The 22,838-nt window shown below is 46.5% G+C and overlaps 1 protein-coding gene across 5 annotated transcripts in view; it reads left to right on the forward strand.

The window, feature by feature from the left end:
* The window catches only part of GMPR (guanosine monophosphate reductase), a 68,620-nt gene that overhangs the window by 26,361 nt on the left and 19,421 nt on the right, over positions 1-22,838 (forward strand). For all 5 annotated transcript variants that reach the window (XR_012667024.1, XM_048839920.2, XM_048839922.2 and 2 more), the window contains one exon: positions 6,247-6,353. Coding sequence is in view for 4 of the 5 variants with exons in the window: in XM_048839920.2 (XP_048695877.2) it covers positions 6,247-6,353 (107 nt within the window). In the remaining variant the exon portion in view is untranslated. The remainder of the gene's footprint in view (positions 1-6,246; positions 6,354-22,838) is intronic.

Here is a 22,838-nt window from a genome sequence, read left to right on the forward strand (position 1 = left end):
CTACTGTACCATCTTCTGCCAGGCAGGCAAGAGATGAGGATGGCTAGCAGTCCTACTGTACCATCTTCTGCCAGGCAGGCAAGAGATGTGGATGGCTTGCAGTCCTTCTGCACCGTCTGCTGCCAGCCAAAGATGTAAAAGATAGATGGAGTGGATCAAAACAAGAAATAGACCAGATTTGTTTTGTACTCATTTGCTTCCCCCCTCTTCCCCGTCTAGGGGACTCATTCCTCTAGGTCACACTGCAGTCACTCACAGAGAAGGTGCAGCGAGGTAAATCTAGCCATGTATCAATCAGAGGCCAGACCAAGCTGCTTGTTCCAATAAGAACAATTAGTTAGGTGCACCATTTCTTATTGGAACCCTCCCTGAAGTCCTGCCTGAAATACTCATTGATGTAAAGCCACCCCCTTTGTTGATTTTAATTCCCTGTAAGCCAACCCTGTAAGCCATGTCGTCAGTCGCCCCTCCCTCCGTCAGAGCAACGTCAGACAATCGTTCCGCGCCTTTTTTCTGTGCGGACGCCATACCAAGGCAAGCATGGAGGCCGCTCAGCTCACTTTGGCAATTAGGAGCACATTAAACACCACACACATTATCCAGCAGTATATGCAGCACCAGAACCTGGCAGAGCGATACCGGGCGAGGAGGCGACGTCAGCGCAGTCACGTGAGTGATCAGAACATGGACACAGATTTCTCTCAAAGCATGGGCCCTGCCAATGCATGCATCATGAAGCTAATGGGGCAGGTTCATGCTGTGGAACGCTGATTCTGGGCCTGGGAAACAAGCACAGACTGGTGGGACCGCATCGTGTTGCAGGTGTGGGACGATTCCTAGTGGCTCCGAAACTTTTGCATGCGTGAGGGCACTTTCATGGATCTTTGACTTGCTTTCCCCTGCCCTGAAGCGCAAGAATATCAAGATGAGAGCAGCCCTCACAGTTGAGAAGCGAGTGGCAATAGCCCTGTGGAAGCTTGCAACGCCAGACAGCTACCAGTCAGTTGGGAATCATTTTGGAGTGGGCAAATCTACTGTGGGGCTGCTGTGATGCAAGTAGCCCATGCAATCAAAGATCTGCTGATATCAAGGGTAGTGACCCTGGGAAATGTGCAGGTCATAGTGGATGGCTTTGCTGCAATGGGATTCCCTAAGTGTGGTGGGGCGATAGACGGAACCCATATCCCTATCTTGGCACTGGAGCACCAAGCCAGCGAGTACACAAACCGCAAGGGGTACTTTTCAGTAGTGCTGCAGGCAATGGTGGATCACAAGGGACGTTTCACCAACATCAACGTGGGATGGCCGGGAAAGGTACATGACGTTCGCATCTTCAGGAACTGTGGTCTGTTTCAAAAGCTGCAGGAAGGGACTTTATTCCCAGACCAGAAAATAACTGTTGGGGATGTTGAAATGCCTATAGTTATCCTTGGGGACCCAGCCTACCCCTTAATGCCATGGCTCATGAAGCCGTACACAGGCAGCCTGGACAGTAGTCAGGAGCTGTTCAACTACAGGCTGAGCAAGTGCAGAATGGTGGTAGAATGTGCATTTGGACATTTAAAAGCACGCTGGCGCACTTTACTGACTCGGTTAGAGCTTAGCGAAACCAATATTCCCACTGTTATTACTGCTTGCTGTGCGTTCCACAATATCTGTGAGAGTAAGGGGGAGACGTTTATGGCGGGGTGGGAGGTTGAGGCAAATCGCCTGGCTGCTGGTTACGCGCAGCCAGACACTAGGGCGGTTAGAAGAGCAGAGGAGGGTGCGGTACGCATCAGAGAAGCTTTGAAAACCAGTTTCATGACTGGCCAGGCTACGGTGTGAAAGTTCTGTTTGTTTCTCCTTGATGAAACCCCCCGCCCCTTGGTTCACTCTACTTCCCTGTAAGCTAATCACCCTCCCCTCCTCTCTTCGATCACCGCTTGCAGAGGCAATAAAGTCATTGTTGCTTCACATTCATGCATAAAGATTCATTCGTCACACATATAGGGGGATGACTACCAAGGTAGCCCAGGGCAGGTGGTGGAGGAGAGAAGGAAAATGCCACACAGCACTTTAAAAGTTTACAACTTTAAAAATTATTGAATGCCAGCCTTCTGTTTTTTGGGCAGTCCTCTGTGGTGGAGTGGCTGGTTGGCCAGAGGCCCCCCCCACTGCATTCTTGGGCGTCTGGTGTGGAGGCTATGGAACTTGGGGAGGAGGGCGGTTGGTTACACAGGGGCTGTAGTGCAGTCTGTGCTCCAGCTGCCTTTGCTGCAGCTCAACCATACACTGGAGCATACTGGTTTGATCCTCCAGCAGCCTCAGCATTGAATCCTGCCTCCTCTCATCACGCTGCCACCACATTTGAGCTTCAGCCCTGTCTTCAGCCCACCACTTACTCTCTTCAGCCCGCCACCTCTCCTCCCGGTCATTTTGTGCTTTCCTGCACTCTGACATTATTTGCCTCCACGCATTCGTCTGTGCTCTGTCAGTATGGGAGGACAGCATGAGCTCAGAGAACATTTCATCACGAGTGCATTTTTTTCTTTCTAATCTTCACTAGCCTCTGGGAAGGAGAAGATCCTGTGATCATTGAAACACATGCAGCTGGTGGAGAAAAAAAAGGGACAGCTTTATTTAAAAAGACACATTTTGTAAAACAGTGGCTACACTCTTTCAGGGTAAACCTTGCTATTAACATTACATACATAGCATATGTGCTTTCGTTACAAGGTCGCATTTTGCCTCCCCCCACCGCGTGGCTACCCCCTCAACCCTCCTGCCTCCCCGTGGCTAACAGCGGGGAACATTTCTGTTCAGCCACAGGCAAACAGCCCAGCAGGAATGGGCACCTCTGAGTGTCCCCTGAAGAAAAGCACCCTATTTCAACCAGGTGACCATGAATGATGTCTCACTCTCCTGAGGATAACACAGAGAGATAAAGAACGGATGTTGTTTGAACGCCAGCAAACATACACTGCAATGCTTTGTTGTACAATGATTCCCGAGTACGTGTTACTGGCCTGGAGTGGTAAAGTGTCCTACCATGGTGGATGGAATAAGGCTGCCCTCCCCAGAAACCTTTTGCAAAGGTTTTGGGAGTACATCCAGGAGAGCCGCGAATGCCAGGGCAAATTAATCCTTTCACATGCTTGCTTTTAAACCATGTATAGTATTTTAAAAGATATACTCACCGGAGGTCCCTTCTCCGCCTGTCGGGTCCAGGAGGCAGCCTTGGGTGGGTTCGGGGGGTACTGGCTCCAGGTCCAGGATGAGAAACAGTTCCTGGCTGTCGGGAAAACCGGTTTCTCTGCTTGCTTGCTGTGAGCGATCTACAACCTCATCATCATCGTCATCTTCTTTGTCCCCAAAACCTGCTTCCGTGTTGCCTCCATCTCCATTGAAGGAGTCAAACAACATGGCTGTGGTAGTGGTGGCTGAACCCCCTAAAATGGCATGCAGCTCATCATAGAAGCGGCATGTTTGGGGCTCTGACCCAGAGCGGCCGTTCGCCTCTCTGGTTTTCTGGTAGGCTTGCCTCAGCTCCTTAAGTTTCACGCGGCACTGCTTCTGGTCCCTGTTATGGCCTCTGTCCTTCATGCCCTGGGAGATTTTGACAAAGGTTTTGGCATTTCGAAAACTGGAACGGAGTTCTGATAGCACGGATTCCTCTCCCCATACAGCGATCAGATCCCGTACCTCCCGTTCAGTCCATGCTGGAGCTCTTTTGCGATTCTGGGACTCCATCATGGTCACCTCTGCTGATGAGCTCTGCATGGTCACCTGCAGCTTGCCACGCTGGCCAAACAGGAAATGAGATTCAAAAGTTTGCGGTTCTTTTCCTGTCTACCTGGCCAGTGCATCTGAGTTGAGAGTGCTGTCCAGAGCGGTCACAATGGAGCACTCTGGGATAGCTCCCGGAGGCCAATACCGTCGAATCGTGTCCACAGTACCCCAAATTCGACCCAGGAAGGCCGATTTAAGCGCTAATCCACTTGTCAGGGGTGGAGGAAGGAAATTGATTTTAAGAGCCCTTTAAGTCGAAAAAAAGGGCTTCATCGTGTGGACAGGTGCAGATTTACATCAATTTAACGCTGCTAAATTCGACCTAAATTCCTAGTGTAGACCAGTGCTTAGAGGATATGTTTACACTACAAAGAAAAGACCTGTGGCCATGAGTCTCAAAGCCTAAGTCAGTTGACTAGGGCTCCTGATATGGGGCTAAAAATAACAGTTTATACATTTGGGCTGTGCTGGAGCCTGATCTCTGAAACCCAGCAGGGGAGGGTTTCAGACCTGGGGCTACAACTCAAGCCCAAATATCTACACTGCTACTTTTAGCCCCCAGAGTGTGAGCTTTGTGATCTCAGGCTCTGGCACTCGCTGCTGTGGGTCGTCGTCGTCTTTTTTTTTTTTTTGGTGTTGGCAAACCCTCAGTCGCTAGATGTTGGTTGTTGAACAAGGGTGTGCCTGGTTCTTTTGTGTCTTCCCGTTTACCTTTCCCCTTCTCATAGAAGCCTGCTTTGTTGTTTTTAATAGCTGTGATTGCAGACCATTAGAAAACACTTAGACATAAACATCCCAGAGCATTCAACGGAAAGCAGAAAATAGTTGCTCTAGTAATACCTATCTTTCATACAGCGCTTGTCATTGGTAGCTCTCAGAGCACTTTAACACAGTAGGTAAGTATCATTAGCCTCAATTTACAGATAGAGAAACTAAGGCACAGAGAGGCAAAGTGACTTGCCCAAGGTCATCCAGCAGGTCAGCAGCAGAGCTGGGAACAGAATGCAGTTCTTCTAAGGCCCGATTCAGGGCTTGGCCACTGGACCGCAATGCAAAGCAAAGGGAAATGTAAAAACAGATAAGACTGGGTTTAATTTTGAAAGTGTCAATCGGATGACCAGTGTAGCACTCACTGATTAAAAGATCCAGGGACAGGCGGGTGAAGCCTTTTAGCTCATGTAATGAACTCCGTGAACAGATAATTTGAGAGCTGCAAAGGCTTGCAGTTGTGTGCAGAACAATAGAATGTAGGAGAACCATAAGATACCTTACATGCAAACAGCAGAGATGTTTAGGTGTAATGACTACCGTACAGGTGAATTATCACAGAAATAATTTAGTCTGTGGTATCTAAGTGGAGACAATTAACAGTGAATGCACTATACTCTCTGCTGGGAGACCTGTCAGAAAAGATCTTCAGTTGTAATCCAGCCTAGAAGCAGACGTAACAAAGTTCACTCACAGAAGATCAAATCTTGAGGTTTTTACTCAGACGAACTCCCATCCTGTTTCAAAGAAAACTGCCTTGATAAATTATAAAGCTTGAGGCTTTGAAGTGTAAATAGTTACAGTGAAGGTTATATTTAAATTAATTTTCCAACCAGTTTTCAGAAAAATCAGTCACTGTTTAAATATCTTTACTCCTGTGAAAGATCAGTGGAAGTTGCTATTTTTCCAGTAGTTCCCTTCTGCTTGTATATGTTGATTAGGGCTTTGGAATCTGGGTTTGTTTGACTGCTTTACAAAACTGACAGGTTTCAGAGTAGCAGCCGTGTTAGTCTGTATCCACAAAAAGAAAAGGAGTACTTGTGGCACCTTAGAGACTATCAAGTTTATATGAGCATAAGCTTTCATGAGCTACAGCTCACTTCATCAGATGCATTCAGTGGAAAAAAATTGAATGCATCCAGTGAAGTGAGCTGTAGCTCACGAATACTTGTGCTCAAATAAATTGGTTAGTCTCTAAGGTGCCACAAGTACTCCTTTTCTTTTTGCGAATACAGACTAACACGGCTGTTACTCTGAAACCTCACAGGAATTGTAGTTTTGGTGCTTCATGCTAGCATTCTTTTCTATAGAGTCAATTCCCTGGTTGGGCTACATCTCCCGCAAGGCGAGGTTTTTCCTCTTAGAGGGAAGTACATCATGGGAGTCCCTGGCAATGGTGGTGCATTATAGGAAAGGAAGTCCAACTTGGGAGTCTGGCCAATAAAAGGGAAAGGGGATATGAGGCATCTGAACTATAACTCCCATGAGCCATTGTGGCAGTGTTACAGAATCAAAATATTTCAGTTTTCAGATGTTGTTTTATGATGAAAAATTAAAATTTTCCATGGAAGGCAGACACTTTTTGTTTAAAAAAATATTCATTTAGGCTAAAACCCAATTTTCTGTTGTGGAAACAAAAATCAACAGAAAAATTTTTCTGCTAGCCTGTTGGCTACATTCTTTTGATCTTATTTTCTTTTCATCTAGGTTCTGTGTGCACCACCCGGATTAAGACAGGTGTGGGCTACCCTCAGCTGAGTGCTGTGATCGAGTGTGCAGACTCTGCCCATGGCCTGAAGGGGCATATCATTTCTGTAAGTGAGTATAGTCTGCCAAACACCACTCGCGGCAAATCAGGGCAGGAATGCTGAATAAACAGCCCAGAACACTGAAAATAAGGATCTTCATTAAATTCTCTTTTGTAGTTCATAGTTAATCAGGCAGAGGTTTGCAACGGTACAAATGATGCCCAATTCCCACTGACTTTATGCTTTTGAAAATTTCCTTCTCAGCCTCCCGCACTCTGCAGTGGAAAATTACAAAACTCCAAAGTCTGGGTATATAAATTAACAGAATTAAAAGAATGTTAACATTTTGATTTGGAGCCAAACAACTGTCCCCGTGGAAGGAAGATCCCTTTGAATGGGTGAAAGAAAAGTGAGCCTGCCAGTGAGCAGGACATGGGGAGTCACATGCAGCCATCCTGTTAGAAGCTCGTGTACTGAGGACAGGGCCATTTCAGACAGTGGAGCTGCAGGAGTCCTCACCCCACCAAGACAAGTTGAAATGTTGGGGGGGGGGGTACTGCAGAGCCACATGGTGTGGAGTATGAGCTGCTGCAATTTGACTGAGCTTTGTGGTGGTAATGGCTTGAGGCTCTGGGGAATAAAAATGTCTCCCCTTCCCAGTAACTTGATTCTCTGAAATGTTCTAAGTTGAAATGGTCTGTTTGTATTTCTTGGAACTGGATGTGTAATAGACTGGGGGCAGAGAGGAGGGGGAAGGAAAGCAAGTACTAGTTAAAATCAGGTCTTTATCCCTTTTTTATTATTCATTCATATATATATTTTTCTTCTCCCCTGCTCACCTATATGGAATTCACAAGAGCAAGTAGAAATACCGGACCATATATAAAAGAAATTCATAATTTTATGAGTTATGGAGTTTTACAGATGTGTTCATGGCAACAGCAGAGACCAAAATAATATGTATGAAAGGGTGAGTCACGATCAAGAAGTCTTGAAAATTTAATAGGTGGTATCAAAGTAATGATGTTTACAGGACCATCCTGATTTTCCAATGATCCTTTTCTTCCGCTCACCATTCTAAAGAATTTTATTTTTTAATAGAGATGGGCTCAAAATTTGGATCGAGATCCATATTTCAAACTCCTTAAAGTCTTGGATCAGGTGTTTTGATTTGGGCCCAGATCCAAGGTTTGACTGGGGCCTCAACTCTAGGTTGTTTTTTGTTGTATGTTTGTTTTTTAATAAACTCTATCCACTTAAACACTGCTCACTTGCCTCTTGGATACGTCTAGATGTTGAGCTGGGAGTATGATTCCCATCTTGAGGAGACATGCCCATGCTAGCTCTCGTCAAACTTGTATGATAAAAGTAGAGTGTAGTTGCAGCATTGCGAGCAGTGGGAGGGGCTAGCTGCCCACAGTATGTGCTTAGACTGGGGAAGTACTTGGTGTGGCTAGACCTTCCTGCCACTCGCACCAGTGACTACACTCTATTTTTAGCATGCGAGCTTGATGAGAGCTAGTGCAAATAGGTCTCCTTGAGCTGGGAATCACACCCGCAGCTCAAACTGTAGACATACGCTTGGAGAACTAAGGCTTTAGGCTTTTGACAGCAGGCAAAAAACAAGAACCTGTCATCCCTTCTGCCAGTACTTGAGTCTGGCTCCCTTAAATTGCTGGAGAGATTACAGTTACTAAGAGACAATGGGAATAGGAGTCTTTTCATTAATTTACACCTGAGAGTTCCCTTGTAGAGAGATTGTTAATGGATACAATTGGAGGCATGGCAAGGAAGAATCCAGTGTTTGGATGCACTATAATAGGGCTTTTTTTAATACTTGGACTTTACGGTAATTGAAGTAAAGTTAAAGTCAGAACAGTGATTGACTCAAATTCCCCTCCCAGTTATGACCATGCAACCCCATTTAGTTCAATGAGACGGTAGGACTCTATATTTAATCCATTTCATTGATCTCAAGCTCAGATACATTCTGTTAAGGGGAAAAAAAAGGAAATATTTTCCCCCCTAACTGCTGGCACTGTACACTCTGCTTGGGATCTGAGCATTGCAGCTGGGTTCTTTCTGACTCTTGTGTCATTACCAGTAATAAAGGGTCTGCGGGCTGAATTTAGCTGTGAATTTTGCTGATGGCATATTTCTTAGCTATCTGTTCTAATGTAACGTTATGCATTTATACCACACTCATCACTGTGATATCTGACTGAGTGTTTTGCAAAGTCCACTCACTTAAAATGGTTACCTTCTCTTTAGTTCTCTGTCCCCTATCCACAAAAAGATAGAAGGGCTTTATTTTATTGTGAGAAAGCTCAGGCTTATGTCAGAGAGAGGTGTCCCTAAAATAGGGTGGACTCAACCCACTGAAAGCTTTGAAGATCAGGACTTGAGGGGAGCTTCTGTTCTCTCTGTGCCTACACTTGAGAGGATGGCGTGATTCCCAGATCGAGGAGACATACTCACGGTAACAGTGTGCTAAAAATAATAGCTGCCGCCTGTGCGACACTCTCCATCCCCAGTACAAATCCACCGTAACCCTCTGGCTATGTATTCAGGGTGGGTAGCCCATGTCACCGCTGCTGCCTGTGTTACCGTGGCTACGTTGCAGCTAGTTTGAGAGCTAGCACAGGTATGCCTACATGACCTGGGAATCACACCCCTAGCTTGTAGTGTAGACGCAACCTAAGAGATGCAGCACAGAACCTGCATCCCAAGCAGAGGGAGTTCTAACATGGCTTTCGGCCACCTTTGCACACGCCTGATCCTGGGCAGTTTTGGGGGCCAGAGCAGCTTCCAGCGTAATTTAAACCTGGCGCCTGTGTTAGTTATGAGAGCCTCCCTGGGCTACTCTATGGGCAGCAGCACTGCCTGGAAAGTCTGCAGCCTGCCCCTGATGAGCCCTTTAAGCCAGGGCTTGTGACTTAAGGGGGAGTCCTTGGAGGACAGTCTTGTGGCTGTGTGCTACAGTACCTGAGCCAGGGGAATCCTCCTCCAGCTGGAACCGAGGCTGTTAGGGTCCCTTTACGCCACTGGAATCCAGCGTAAAGGGACTAGACCGAGGGTGAGGATGGGATTACCCCACACCACTCCGGGGGGGGGGGGGGGAGAGATGTACACTCCCCGTGAATTTCCCCAACACCCCTCCCAGTTTTGTGAACTAGTTACATGCAGTGATTCCTGTTTAGTGACTGGAAATTTGAATTGAAATTGAAACATTAATACACACTTTAAAAGCATATACAGTGTGTGATAAAATACGTATATCTGAAAAAGTATAATAGATTTGAAAAGTATGAACATAGACTAGCTTCCTTATACAGCTGTTATTCTTTATGACAATGTCAGTGCATTCATTTTGGTGATGTTGGCCAACCTAATAATTTCAAATTATGATTTGTAAGCAAAGTCTAAATGAGCTCTCCCTGACAGCTAGTGATGAGCTGGGGAGAAAGGCTTCAGGACCAGATTTGTATTTACAGTCACACCTAATCTACCTAGGTATCCAGCAAACAGAACTGTGTTGCCCAAGTGATAGATTTTGGCTGGGGTTGGGTTACAAATCACTTGAATGCAGGAGGGGGCAGGGCGGGTGAAGGGTAATGAAATGTAGTTGTTCTTATTGTCTGAGTAAAGGGCAGTAGAACTGTACTTAGCCTGTGCTGATTGAGGGCATCAAGAGAGAGGGTGGGGACAGGTGTTTTGCTTGATGGTCTACCTGAGTCAGAAGTACTGTTTGGCCTGCCCCTTTCCACTGTTTAAAGACAGAGCTGATTAGGCTCCATAGAGAGTCTTTTGTTTTGTTAAGTTTCAGAGTAACAGCCGTGTTAGTCTGTATTCACAAAAAGAAAAGGAGTACCTGTGGCACCTTAGAGACTAACCAATTTATTTGAGCATAAGCTTTCGATGAAGTGAGCTATAGCTCACTTCATCAATGTATTGTTTCTTGACTTTAGCAAAGCTTTTGACACGGTCTCCCACAGTATTCTTGTCAGCAAGTTAAGGAAGTATGGGCTGGATGAATGCACTACAAGGTGGGTAGAAAACTGGCTAGATTGTCGGGCTCAACGGGTAGTGATCAATGGCTCCATATCTAGTTGGCAGCCGGTATCAAGTGGAGTACCCCAAGGGTCGGTCCTGGGGCCGGTTTTGTTCAATATCTTCATAAATGATCTGGAGGATGGTGTGGATTGCACTCTCAGCAAATTTGCGGATGATACTAAACTGGGAGGAGTGGTAGATACGCTGGAGGGGAGGGATAGGATACAGAAAGACCTAGACAAATTGGAGGATTGGGCCAAAAGAAATCTGATGAGGTTCAATAAGGATAAGTGCAGGGTCCTGCACTTAGGACGGAAGAACCCAATGCACAGCTACAGACTAGGGACCGAATGGCTAGGCAGCAGTTCTGCGGAAAAGGACCTAGGGGTGACAGTGGACGAGAAGCTGGATATGAGTCAGCAGTGTGCCCTTGTTGCCAAGAAGGCCAATGGCATTTTGGGATGTATAAGTAGGGGCATAGCGAGCAGATCGAGGGACGTGATCGTTCCCCTCTATTCGACATTGGTGAGGCCTCATCTGGAGTACTGTGTCCAGTTTTGGGCCCCACACTTCAAGAAGGATGTGGATAAATTGGAAGGGCAACAAAAATGATTAGGGGTCTGGAACGCATGAGTTATGAGGAGAGGCTGAGGGAGCTGGGATTGTTTAGCCTGCAGAAGAGAAGAATGAGGGGGGATTTGATAGCTGCTTTCAACTACCTGAAAGGGGGTTCCAAAGAGGATGGCTCTAGACTGTTCTCAATGGTAGCAGATGACAGAACGAGGAGTAATGGTCTCAAGTTGCAGTGGGGGAGGTTTAGATTGGATATTAGGAAAAACTTTTTCACTAAGAGAGTAGTGAAACACTGGAATGCGTTACCTAGGGAGGTGGTAGAATCTCCTTCCTTAGAGGTTTTTAAGGTCAGGCTTGACAAAGCCCTGGCTGGGATGATTTAACTGGGAATTGGTCCTGCTTTGAGCAGGGGGTTGGACTAGATGACCTTCTGGGGTCCCTTCCAACCCTGATATTCTATGATTCTATGATTCTAAGTACTCCTTTTCTTTTTATTTTGTTAAGTGACCACTACAGCTGAAATTACTGAAAATCAGGTCTAAGTGCTTAGACCTGCTGTGGGACAGTGTTTCTGTGGAAGAGACGGCCCAGTCTGCACTAGCAGTGAGGTTCCCCCACTGAGAGCTCAGCTGAAATCACTGAGAGCTGGGTGGAACCTCAAGAGACCAACTCGCAGAGGTCACAGTGGCAAATGGTGCAGGGCCATTGGCAACAAAGCGATGGAGTGAACAGTGGCACAAGGAACAACAGTGGCAAGAGCAAACAGTGAGCAGCTGGAGGAACAAGGTTCCTTCTTGCCCCCCACCTGGGAGGTGAACTCATGTGAAAGCACCTCTGAACTCTGAGTCTCCACTGACCAAGGACAACACCGGTGAGTGTTAATGAGGCTGTAAGAATGCTGGAGACACAACACAGTTCATGCGAACAAACATGGCTGTGGCATCATACTTTCTATTTAAGCAAGAGATACCACACACTACAAACTGGAGGCCAATGTTAAGTTCATTGTCACTTGTTCATCCTGAGGTTGAACACTGGTTCTGAACAAGACCAGCAAATGCTCACTATCTTTCTGCCAGAAACTCAACTGACTGGCTAGAAGCATGTGGTGCAAGAGTGAAAGACTCAACTACTGAAAAAGTGAAGAACTCTCTCACCACAAAAAAAATTTGCATACCGGCTGATGAATGCAATGATGCAAATGCACATCAAGTATTAAGTCATTGTGTCCGTTATCTTGATGTCAGTGGTTGGCCAGTAGATGCATTTCTAGATGTTCAAGTTATAGAAGACACATCGGCTGCATCTGTGACAACCCACATCTTAGAAGAGTTACATGCTTGTCAGTTGGACCCCAAACAGATGGCTGCTTGTGCATTTGATGGAGCTGCAAACTTCTCTAGAAGACATGGTGGAGTATAAGCTTTGCTCAGAGAAAAGTGTAACCCTAATCTCTCCTATACACACTGTAGAGGCCATCTACTCCAACTAGCGCTAGTACGAGCTGCAGACTCTTCAAAAGACATTTAAAAAGCTATAAATTTAATGTCTTCATTATATTCTTTTTTCAGCAAGAGTCCAAAAAGACTGAATATCATGGAAAATATAGAAAATACACTGGGACTGAAGTTCAAATTAGTCCAACCTGGGAAAACCCTCTGGCTTTCTCATGAGTGATCCTTGGCTGTTGTCTTAAAATTACTCCAGCCATTATTACTGGCTTTGGAAAGTAGTATCTACCAAGATGGGATGGATCTAAGTAGTGTGAGGCTGGTGGATTACTTTTGCTACTACGTTCAGAGAAGACTATTGCCATTCTCTCCCTTATAAGTCTACTGTTGAAACCACTTGGATCATTAAACAATGCCATCCAGGCATCTGCTACAACAGTAGTAAATCTTTGTCCAGCAATAGAAGCTACATTTGGATCAATCAGAGAGCTATCATTGAAAAAGCATGGAAGAAGCAAAGACTTCAGTCCAGAAGTTGAGTAATGAAGGCATTTATATCGAATCCTTAAGTGAAGAGGACAAGAAGTGTTTGTTAAGACAACTGAAAAAGTACACAGACTTGATTCTTAAAAATCTACATCAGCGACTTACAGATTCTACTCAACCTCTGTGTTGCTTTTACAGATCCCTGTCCTATCGAACACCGTCAGTTGAGTGAAGTGAGGCACTACCAGCAATGGGGCTGCCATGTGCTCAGGACAGAATAGAGAATTTGAACAATGAATGAAGATTTGACTTCAACTTCTTTTTTATCATCACTAGTGGCTTGACCCGATCTTTGTGCTATGTTTCATGGGATGCAAGAAGTAGGAATTCATCTCTTGTTACTCCCAGTCACATCAGCTACAGTTGAGCGTTCTTTTGCCTCATTGAATAGAGCTTTGTCTTCTGAAAGAAGTCTCCTGTCTGATCTTGTGAATGATCTAATGAGCATATCAGTTGAAGGAATGGAAGTACCGGACACACGAGAAACCACCAAAGATGAACACATTGCATCCAAGAAGTTCATTAACAGAGTTGTGCAAAATTATAACAAGAAACCAAGAAGGATGAAGATGTAGTGCTTCATAGAAGGCTTGAGTAGCCAACTTTAATTTTTGTGATGATTTTAAAAAATAAGTTAAATCTAATTAAATGGTCATGAAACATTTTTCAGTTTTTACTATGGTGCCATAGAGCCACCTTCACCCTCATGGTCTCACCCCTCCTCGGCCCTGACGCCTCCCCCCCCCTCCTGTAAATTCAACCCCCCCCCCCCAAATTTCAATTCCTGGGGAAAACACTGTAACTGATCTGCAGCATTCAATCAGGCATTGGGGAGGTGACTGGAAAACCAGGGTAGTGTGTGCACATCAACTCAGAAAGCTTGAGCAGGGGATCTGCCACATTCTGACCGACCTGAGGGTTTCCACAGCTTCTTGTTTACAGCCCCAGGTGCTGCGTGTTACAAGAATCAAGCCTGGAGGTGACAAATACAAGGGTCACCAGAGCCAAGTCAGCATCTGTCTGGGTGGAATGTAAGGGTATGTCTACACTACAGAATAAGGTCGAATTTATAGAAGTCGGTTTTTTAGAAATCGGTTTTATATATTCGAGTGTGTGTGTCCCCACAGAAAATGCTCTAAGTGCATTAAGTGCATTAACTCGGCAGAATGCTTCCACAGCACCAAGGCAAGCATTGACTTCCGGAGTGTTGCACTGTGTGTAGCTATCCCACAGTTCCCGCAGTCTCCGCTGCCCATTGGAATTCTGGGTTGAGATCCCAATGCCTGATGGGGCTAAAACATTGTCGCGGGTGGTTCTGGGTACATATCGTCAGGCCCCCGTTCCCTCCCTCCCTCCGTGAAAGCAAGGGCAGACAATCATTTTGCGCCTTTTTTCCTGAGTTACCTGTGCAGACGCCATACCACGGCAAGCATGGAGCCCGCTCAGGTAACCGTCACCCTATGACTCCTGGGTGCTGGCAGACGCGGTATGGCATTGCTACACAGTAGCATCAACCCATTGCCTTGTGGCAGCAGACGGGACAGTACGACTGGTAGCCGTCATCGTCATGTCCGAGGTGCTCCTGGCCACGTCGGCCGGGAGCACCTGGACAGACATGGGCGCAGGGACTAAATTTGGAGTGACTTGACCAGGTCATTCTCTTTAGTCCTGCAGTCAGTCCTATTGAACCGTCTTATGGTGAGCGGGCAGGCGATACGGACTGCTAGCAGTCGTACTGTACCATCTTCTGCCAGGCAGGCAGGAGATGAGGATTGCTAGCAGTCGTATTGTACCATCTTCTGCCAGGCAGGCAAGAGATGAGGATGGCTAGCAGTCGTACTGTACCATCTTCTGCCGAGCAGCCATGAGATGTGGATGGCATGCAGTCCTTCTGCACCGTCTGCTGCCAGCCAAAGATGTAAAAGATAGATGGAGTGGGTCAAAACAAGAAATAGACCAGATTTGTTCAGTACTCATTTGCCTCCTCCCCTGTCTAGGGGACTCATTCCTCTAGGTCACACTGCAGTCACTCACAGAGAAGGTGCAGCGAGGTAAATCTAGCCTTGTATCAATCAGAGGCCAGGCTAACCTCCTTGTTCCAATCACAACGATAACTTAGGTGCACCATTTCTTATTGGAACCCTCCGTGAAGTCCTGCCTGAAATACTCCTTGATGTAAAGACACCCCCTTTGTTGATTTTAGCTCCCTGAAGCCAACCCTGTAAGCCGTGTCGTCAGTCGCCCCTCCCTCCGTCAGAGCAACGGCAGACAATCGTTCCGCGCCTTTTTTCTGTGCGGACGCCATACCAAGGCAAGCATGGAGGCCGCTCAGCTCACTTTGGCAATTAGGAGCACATTAAACACCACACGCATTATCCAGCAGTGTATGCAGCACCGGAACCTGGCAAAGCGATACCGGGCGAGGAGGCGACGTCAGCGCAGTCACGTGAGTGATCAGGACATGGACACAGATTTCTCTGAAAGCATGGGCCCTGCCAATGCATGCATCATGGTGCTAATGGGGCAGGTTCATGCTGTGGAACGCCGATTCTGGGCTCAGGAATCATGCACAGACTGGTGGGACCGCATAGTGTTGCAGGTGTGGGACGATTCCCAGTGGCTGCAAAACTTTCGCATGCGTAAGGGCACTTTCATGGAACTTTGTGACTTGCTTTCCCCTGCCCTGAAGCGTAAGAATACCAAGATGAGAGCAGCCCTCACAGTTGAGAAGTGAGTGGCGATAGCCCTGTGGAAGCTTGCAACGCCAGACAGCTACCAGTCAGTTGGGAATCAATTTGGAGTGGGCAAATCTACTGTGGGGGCTGCTGTGATGCAAGTAGCCCACGCAATCAAAGATCTGCTGATATCAAGGGTAGTGACCCTGGGAAATGTGCAGGTCATAGTGGATGGCTTTGCTGCAATGGGATTCCCTAACTGTGGTGGGGCCATAGACGGAACCCATATCCCTATCTTGGCACCGGAGCACCGAGCCGCTGAGTACATAAACCGCATGGGGTACTTTTCGATAGTGCTGCAAGCTCTGGTGGATCACAAGGGACGTTTCACCAACATCAATGTGGAATGGCCGGGAAAGGTGCATGATGCTCGCATCTTCAGGAACTGTGGTCTGTTTCAAAAGCTGCAGGAAGGGACTTTATTCCCAGACCAGAAAATAACTGTTGGGGATGTTGAAATGCCTATATGTATCCTTGGGGACCCAGCCTACCCCTTAATGCCATGGCTCATGAAGCCGTACACAGGCAGCCTGGACAGTAGTCAGGAGCTGTTCAACTACAGGCTGAGCAAGTGCAGAATGGTGGTAGAATGTGCATTTGGACGTTTAAAGGCGCGCTGGCGCAGTTTACTGACTTGCTTAGACCTCAGCGAAACCAATATTCCCACTGTTATTACTGCTTGCTGTGCGCTCCACAATATCTGTGAGAGTAAGGGGGAGACGTTTATGGCGGGGTGGGAGGTTGAGGCAAATCGCCTGGCTGCTGGTTATGCGCAGCCAGACACCAGGGCGGTTAGAAGAGCACAGGGGGGCGCGGTACGCATCAGAGAAGCTTTGAAAACCAGTTTCATGACTGGCCAGGCTACAGTGTGAAAGTTCTGTTTGCTTCTCCTTGATGAAACCCCCCGCCCCTTGGTTCACTCTACTTCCCTGTAAGCTAATCACCCTCCCCTCCTCTCTTCGATCACCGCTTGCAGAGGCAATAAAGTCATTGTTGCTTCACATTCATGCATTCTTTATTCACTCATCACACAAATAGGGGGATGACTACCAAGGTAGCCCAGGAGGGGTGGTGGAGGAGGGAAGGAAAATGCCACACAGCACTTTGAAAGTTTACAACTTTAAAATTTATTCAATGACAGCCTTCTTTTTTTTTTGGGCAATCGTCTGTGGTGGAGTGGCTGGTTGGCCGGAGGCCCCCCCCACTGCGTTCTTGGGCGTCTGGGTGTGGAGGCTATGGAACTTGGGGAGGAGGGTGGTTGGTTACAGAGGGGCTGCAGTGGTAGTCTGTGCTCCAGCTGCCTTTGCTGCAGCTCAACCATACACTGGAGCATGCTGGTTTGGTCCTGCAGCAGCCTCAGCATTGAATCCTGCCTCCTCTCATCACGCTGCCGCCACATTTGAGCTTCAGCCCTGTCTTCAGCCCGCCACTTACTCTCTTCAGCCCGCCACCTCTCCTCCCGGTCATTTTGTGCTTTCCTGCACTCTGACATTTTTTTTTCTTTCTAAGCTTCACTAGCCTCTGGGAAGGAGAAGATCCTGTGATCATTGAAACACATGCAGCTGGTGGAGAAAAAAAAAGTGACAGCGGTATTTAAAAAGACACATTTTATAAAACAGTGGCTACACTCTTTCAGGGTAAACCTTGCTGTTAACATTACATACATAGCACATGTGCTTTCGTTACAAGGTCGCATTTTGCCTCCCCCCACCGCGTGACTACCCCCTCAACCTTCCCCCCTCCCTGTGGCTAACAGCGGGGAACATTTCTGTTTAGCCACAGGCAAACAGCCCAGCAGGAATGGGCTCCTCTGAGTGTCCCCTGAAGAAAAGCACTCTATTTCAACCAGGTGACCATGAATTATATCTCATTCTCCTGAGGATAACACAGAGGGATAAAGAACGTATGTTGTTTGAATGCCAGCAAACATACACTGCAATGCTTTGTTGTACAATGATTCCCGAGTACGTGTTACTGGCCTGGAGTGGTAAAGTGTCCTACCATGAAGGACGCAATAAGGCTGCCCTCCCCAGAAACCTTTTGCAAAGGCTTTAGGACTACATCTAGGAGAACCGCGAATGCCAGGGCAAATTAATCCTTTCACATGCTTGCTTTTAAACCATGTATAGTATTTTAAAAGGTACACTCACCAGAGGTCCCTTCTCCGCCTGCTGGGTCCATGAGGCAGCCTTGGGTGGGTTCGGGGGGTACTGGCTCCAGGTCCAGGATGAGAAACAGTTCCTGGCTGTCGGGAAAACCGGTTTCTCTGCTTGCTTGCTGTGAGCTATCTACAACCTCATCATCATCGTCATCTTCTTTGTCCCCAAAACCTGCTTCCGTGTTGCCTCCATCTCCATTGAAGGAGTCAAACAACATGGCTGGGGTAGTGGTGGCTGAACCCCCTAAAATGGCATGCAGCTTATCATAGAAGCGGCATGTTTGGGGCTCTGACCCGGAGCGGCCGTTCGCCTCTCTGGTTTTCTGGTAGGCTTACCTCAGCTCCTTCAGTTTCACGCGGCACTGCTTCGCGTCCCTGTTATGGCCTCTGTCCTTCATGCCCTGGGAGATTTTGACAAAGGTTTTGGCATTTTGAAAACTGGAACAGAGTTCTGATAGCACGGATTCCTCTCCCCAAACAGCGATCAGATCCCGTACCTCCCGTTCGGTCCATGCTGGAGCTCTTTTGCGATTCTGGGACTCCATCATGGTCACCTGTATTGATGAGCTCTGCATGGTCACCTGCAGCTTGCCACGCTGGCCAAACAGGAAATGAGATTCAAAAGTTCGTGGTTCTTTTCCTGTCTACCTGGCCAGTGCATCTGAGTTGAGAGTGCTGTCCAGAGCGGTCACAATGGAGCACTCTGGGATAGCTCCCGGAGGCCAATACCATCGAATTGTGTCCACAGTACCCCAAATTCGAGCCGGCAACGTCGATTTAAGCGCTAATCCACTTGTCAGGGGTGGAGTAAGGAAATCGATTTTAAGAGCCCTTTAAGTCGAAAAAAAGGGCTTCATTGTGTGGACGGGTGCAGGTTTACATCGATTTAACGCTGCTAAATTCGACCTAAAGTCCTAGTGTAGACCAGGGCTAAGTGGAAGAAGCATTGTTAGCAGCTGTGGTTATTTTGATATCTGGTATCCGCGAGGAATGTCAAAGTATTCCAAAGCTTCATACCATCTTCATGATCTGCAGGCAGACACCCTTGATTTTGGGTTATGATCTGATACTCGTTAGTTCTTTGGAATTTTTTTCCTCCACTTCCCAGTGCTTTTTCAGCCATTTGCTCTTCATCCATGAACTCGTCTTGTTTAGGTAGCATACTGCTGGCTGTGGTACTGTTTGCCTACAAAGTGAAGGATATCTTAAAAATGGAATGGACCAGTCACATCACAGTGGTGGGTGCACTATGTGAACAGAACAGGCTCCAGCTAACTCTCCCATAGCTGTACGAGCACTGCAATGGTAACTGGATTTAAAACTTGTTTAAATCAATACAGTGAGTAGATATAACTCACGGGGCAAATATGTTGAGTGAGAAGGTGCCAGTTCTTACATGGTGGGCCAAATTCATTCCCTGTCTACCAAATGAGTTGCACCAGGGATGAAGTTTGGTACACCTATTTTTCTGGCTTTAACTAAACTTTAAGACCCAAAGCTCATCTCAGAAATGAATCTTTCACAATCCACTGAAAGAAAAGAGGAAACACTGTCAAAAAGACATGGACTTTTTTTTGTCCGCCTGCTATTTTGTCTGAGAGCCAACTGTCTCCTTTTTCACTTTCCCTGCTGCATTAGCACATTGGTCTTATGAAAGTGCAGAAGTAAGCTGCAGCAAGGAGGTTATTCAGGAGGCAAGTTTGCTCTTCATGGCTTTGCTTGGGATAAAGTTTCTGTTTCTTTTAGGTTTCAGAGTGGTAGCCGTGTTAGTCTGTATCAGCAAAAAGAACGAGGAGCACTTGTGGCACCTTAGAAAGTACTACTCGTTCTTTTTGTTTCTTTTAGGTCAGAGAACTATCGTCCTGCATAGAAAAGCAGACATATACTTTAATAAGCCAACAATCTTGAAAATAGAAAAGGAGGACTTGTGGCACCTTAGAGACTAACCAATTTATTTGAGCATTAGCTTTCGTGAGCTACACGAAAGCTAATGCTCAAATAAATTGGTTAGTCTCTAAGGTGCCACAAGTCCTCCTTTTCTTTTTGCGAATACAGACTAACACGGCTGCTACTCTGAAATCTTGAAAATGAAGTGCATTTCTACTATAGATGACGGCATATATTATATGTGCCCCCTCAAAGAGGCAATGCACATTCTCTCATGCTGCCCCTAGCCTGTCTGAGCCATCACTTGCTACATAAGTAGGATGACTTAGGTATTCTTCACTCAGCTGCTGCCACTCTATTTTGCTCATGCCTAACTGTGCCCTATGTATATACTGTTGTACTGTGTCTATCGTGTGCCATATGTATGTTCTTCACGTAGTATAGCGGATATATATTTTTGCTGGTGCTATAGGTGGGGCTGAAAGAACAACCTGTTATCAAAGTTGCATGACACTTCCCATTACAATGCCTTGTTTTCAAATTTGGCCAGACTTTAACTGTTTGGAGGGAAATTTTCCATGCTAGGGTCTACCTTAGGCTGAATTGTTTAGGAAAATTTCAGACAAAATGGTTCAGCCATTTCTGAGAATGAGGCTAGGGGAAAATATGCTTGTTTTCCCTTGTTAAAAAAAATTCTGGCAACTTTTTTGTGTGAAAAATTATACCGCCCTCATGCTTTGAACCAGGAACTCAAAATTTGGCAGGGGGGTGGCCTTTGTCTCAGGCACATACCATTTGTTGTCCCCATGAAAGCTGCAAAAAACTGGCTAACTTATTATAAGCCTTTGAAAAATCAAATTTTGCACATGCTCAGTACAGACTTTAGCTGCTGAATTCCCATAAGATTCCATCAGCATTGAGCCTACTTCTCCCTGGGGCTGAGCGGGACTTGCCCTGCAATTGCAGCTCTGGGCTGCTGTGTGCTGTGACAGTCCAGACACCTGATCTGAGAGCAGGGAGCCTGGTTAGCCTTTGCTCTAAATGACCCCTCCCTCCTCCCCCCATACTGCTGGGGCCCAGGCAGGTGGAGGAGGTAGCTTTCTGATTGAATGACAGAGGAGACAAGAGCTGAACCTGGCAGAGGGAGTAGATCTGGAAAAGGAGCCTAGGAAGTTGGGAAGCACAGGAATGGAGGCAGGCGGGGAGGGGGGAGGGGGAAACTGAGACTGGTGTTGGGGTGGAAGGTGAGACTGGGACTGGCTGGGCAAGGAGATTGGGGTTGGGAGCCAGGGAGGGAACCAGGGGGGACTGGGAGCCAATAGGTGGGAGGAAATTGAGATTGGATGAGGAGCTGGAGTGCAGGCTGGGCAAGGAGACTTGGACTGAGACCCAGTGGGACAAGGAGATTGAGGTGTAGAGGGAGGGGAGACAGCTCTGATGAGGAGCCAGGATGTGGGAGAACTGGGACTGACTGAACTGGGTCCTGTGGGAAAAAATAGTATGTGATCATGTAATTAAACACTGTATCATAATGCCTGTGCACAAAATGTTGTACGGGAAACCTTAAATCTGGTATTTCCCAACTTTGGGGTGCTTGACTTCGCAATCTTAGTAATGTTCTTTTAACACAGGTTATTGTGTGTGACATTTTGTTTGTTCTATCACAGTATATCTGGAACTATTTTTCATCACATCTTTCTGTGCCTGTTACTCACTCTGTAACATGGGCATTATGATGATTACTCACCTTTGTAAATGGCTTTGAGATCTCTCTTGATAAAAAACACCATTTAGTCCTGAAATAGTATTAGTATTTTTCTTTATCTTAGTGCTTGTATGCTCAGATGTTTGGGGCATTAATCTTACTCTGTCTCTTATGCACTGGGTAGTTCTATTGCACTGTAAGTGAATTATAAAAAGAATAAATAATAATTATACACTAAGGTCCCTATTACTTAAGTTTTTAAGGGAGGTTTTAAATCCCTGTCACCTGTGCAGTTGGGATAGTTGCAAAAATAAGACACGAAGCTACTGAATAGGTATAGCCCATAAACACAACTGCTGTTGCTACTAAACTAGCCTCACGTTCTCAGACAGACAGTAACAATTAGGCAAATGCCGTACCTTGTTCCTCGAAGATGATCTGTCTCCCGGGCTCTGGCAGACTATGAGAGGGAGTGGAAGCCACGGATGGGGCCCATCAGTGAGAAAACGTTGCTCACAGTCCAGAAGCATTCCCTTGTGGGAGCTGACAGCAAGAGGTTTAGCTATCTTAACCTCCTGCGGAGTGTCTCTCTTGCTATCCGCAAATAGAGTAAAACCCCAAACATCAGCAGGATATATTCCCCCTGGGCAATCAAAGCACCATGATACCAACTTAGGTCATTAGCTCAGTTTCCTTTGGAAAGCCCATGAAACACTTGTGTGCGCACCCAAGGCTTAACATGCCCACTGCTTCCACTGTCTGTTCTAAAATGCAGCAGAGATGGGAGTTTCTGGCTGTGCTCAGCTGCATGGGTCATACACAAGCACAAACTGCTACAGATGGGGAAAAAGTGAAGCAAAATGAAGTAAAAATACTAGCTTTGGAGCAGCTTGCACAACAAAATCAAAAACAGGAAACTTATTAGGCTGGAAAGGGCTGATCCTGTAAGGTGCTCCCTCAGGTCACATGCTCATCAATCAGCTCGAAGGACATTTAGCATCTAGTAAGTTGCTCAGCACTTTACAGGACAGGACCTACATTAACATACACAGAGCTGCCCCAGAATCCTTCATTCCTCCCTTCCTCCACCTACATGGCTCTTCCCCAACCACCATTCCACTCACTGCCACCACCACTTTGCCCAGAAGATGAAACATTCAGGTCTAAGATGAAAAGCCTCAAGCTTGTGCTTTATGAAGCCCATAGCTTATGGTGAAGAACATGATGAGAGAATTATATTTTGTACTAGAGGCGAGATTACCCAACTCACTTGTGGATTATTGCATCAAAAAACTATTTCTGCTAGCACATTGCCTTCTGCTGTGACTCCTCAATGTACAGTAAACCAACAGTTAAAATGTCTGTTGGTTTATAATAGAGCTCTCAGTAGCAGCAGTAGTGGGCACAGTCCTTCATTGACAGGGAGGTGGCCTGTATGAGCAT

Source organism: Caretta caretta, chromosome 2 (genome assembly GCF_965140235.1).
Source record: "Caretta caretta isolate rCarCar2 chromosome 2, rCarCar1.hap1, whole genome shotgun sequence".
Classification (NCBI taxonomy): Eukaryota; Metazoa; Chordata; order Testudines; family Cheloniidae; genus Caretta; species Caretta caretta.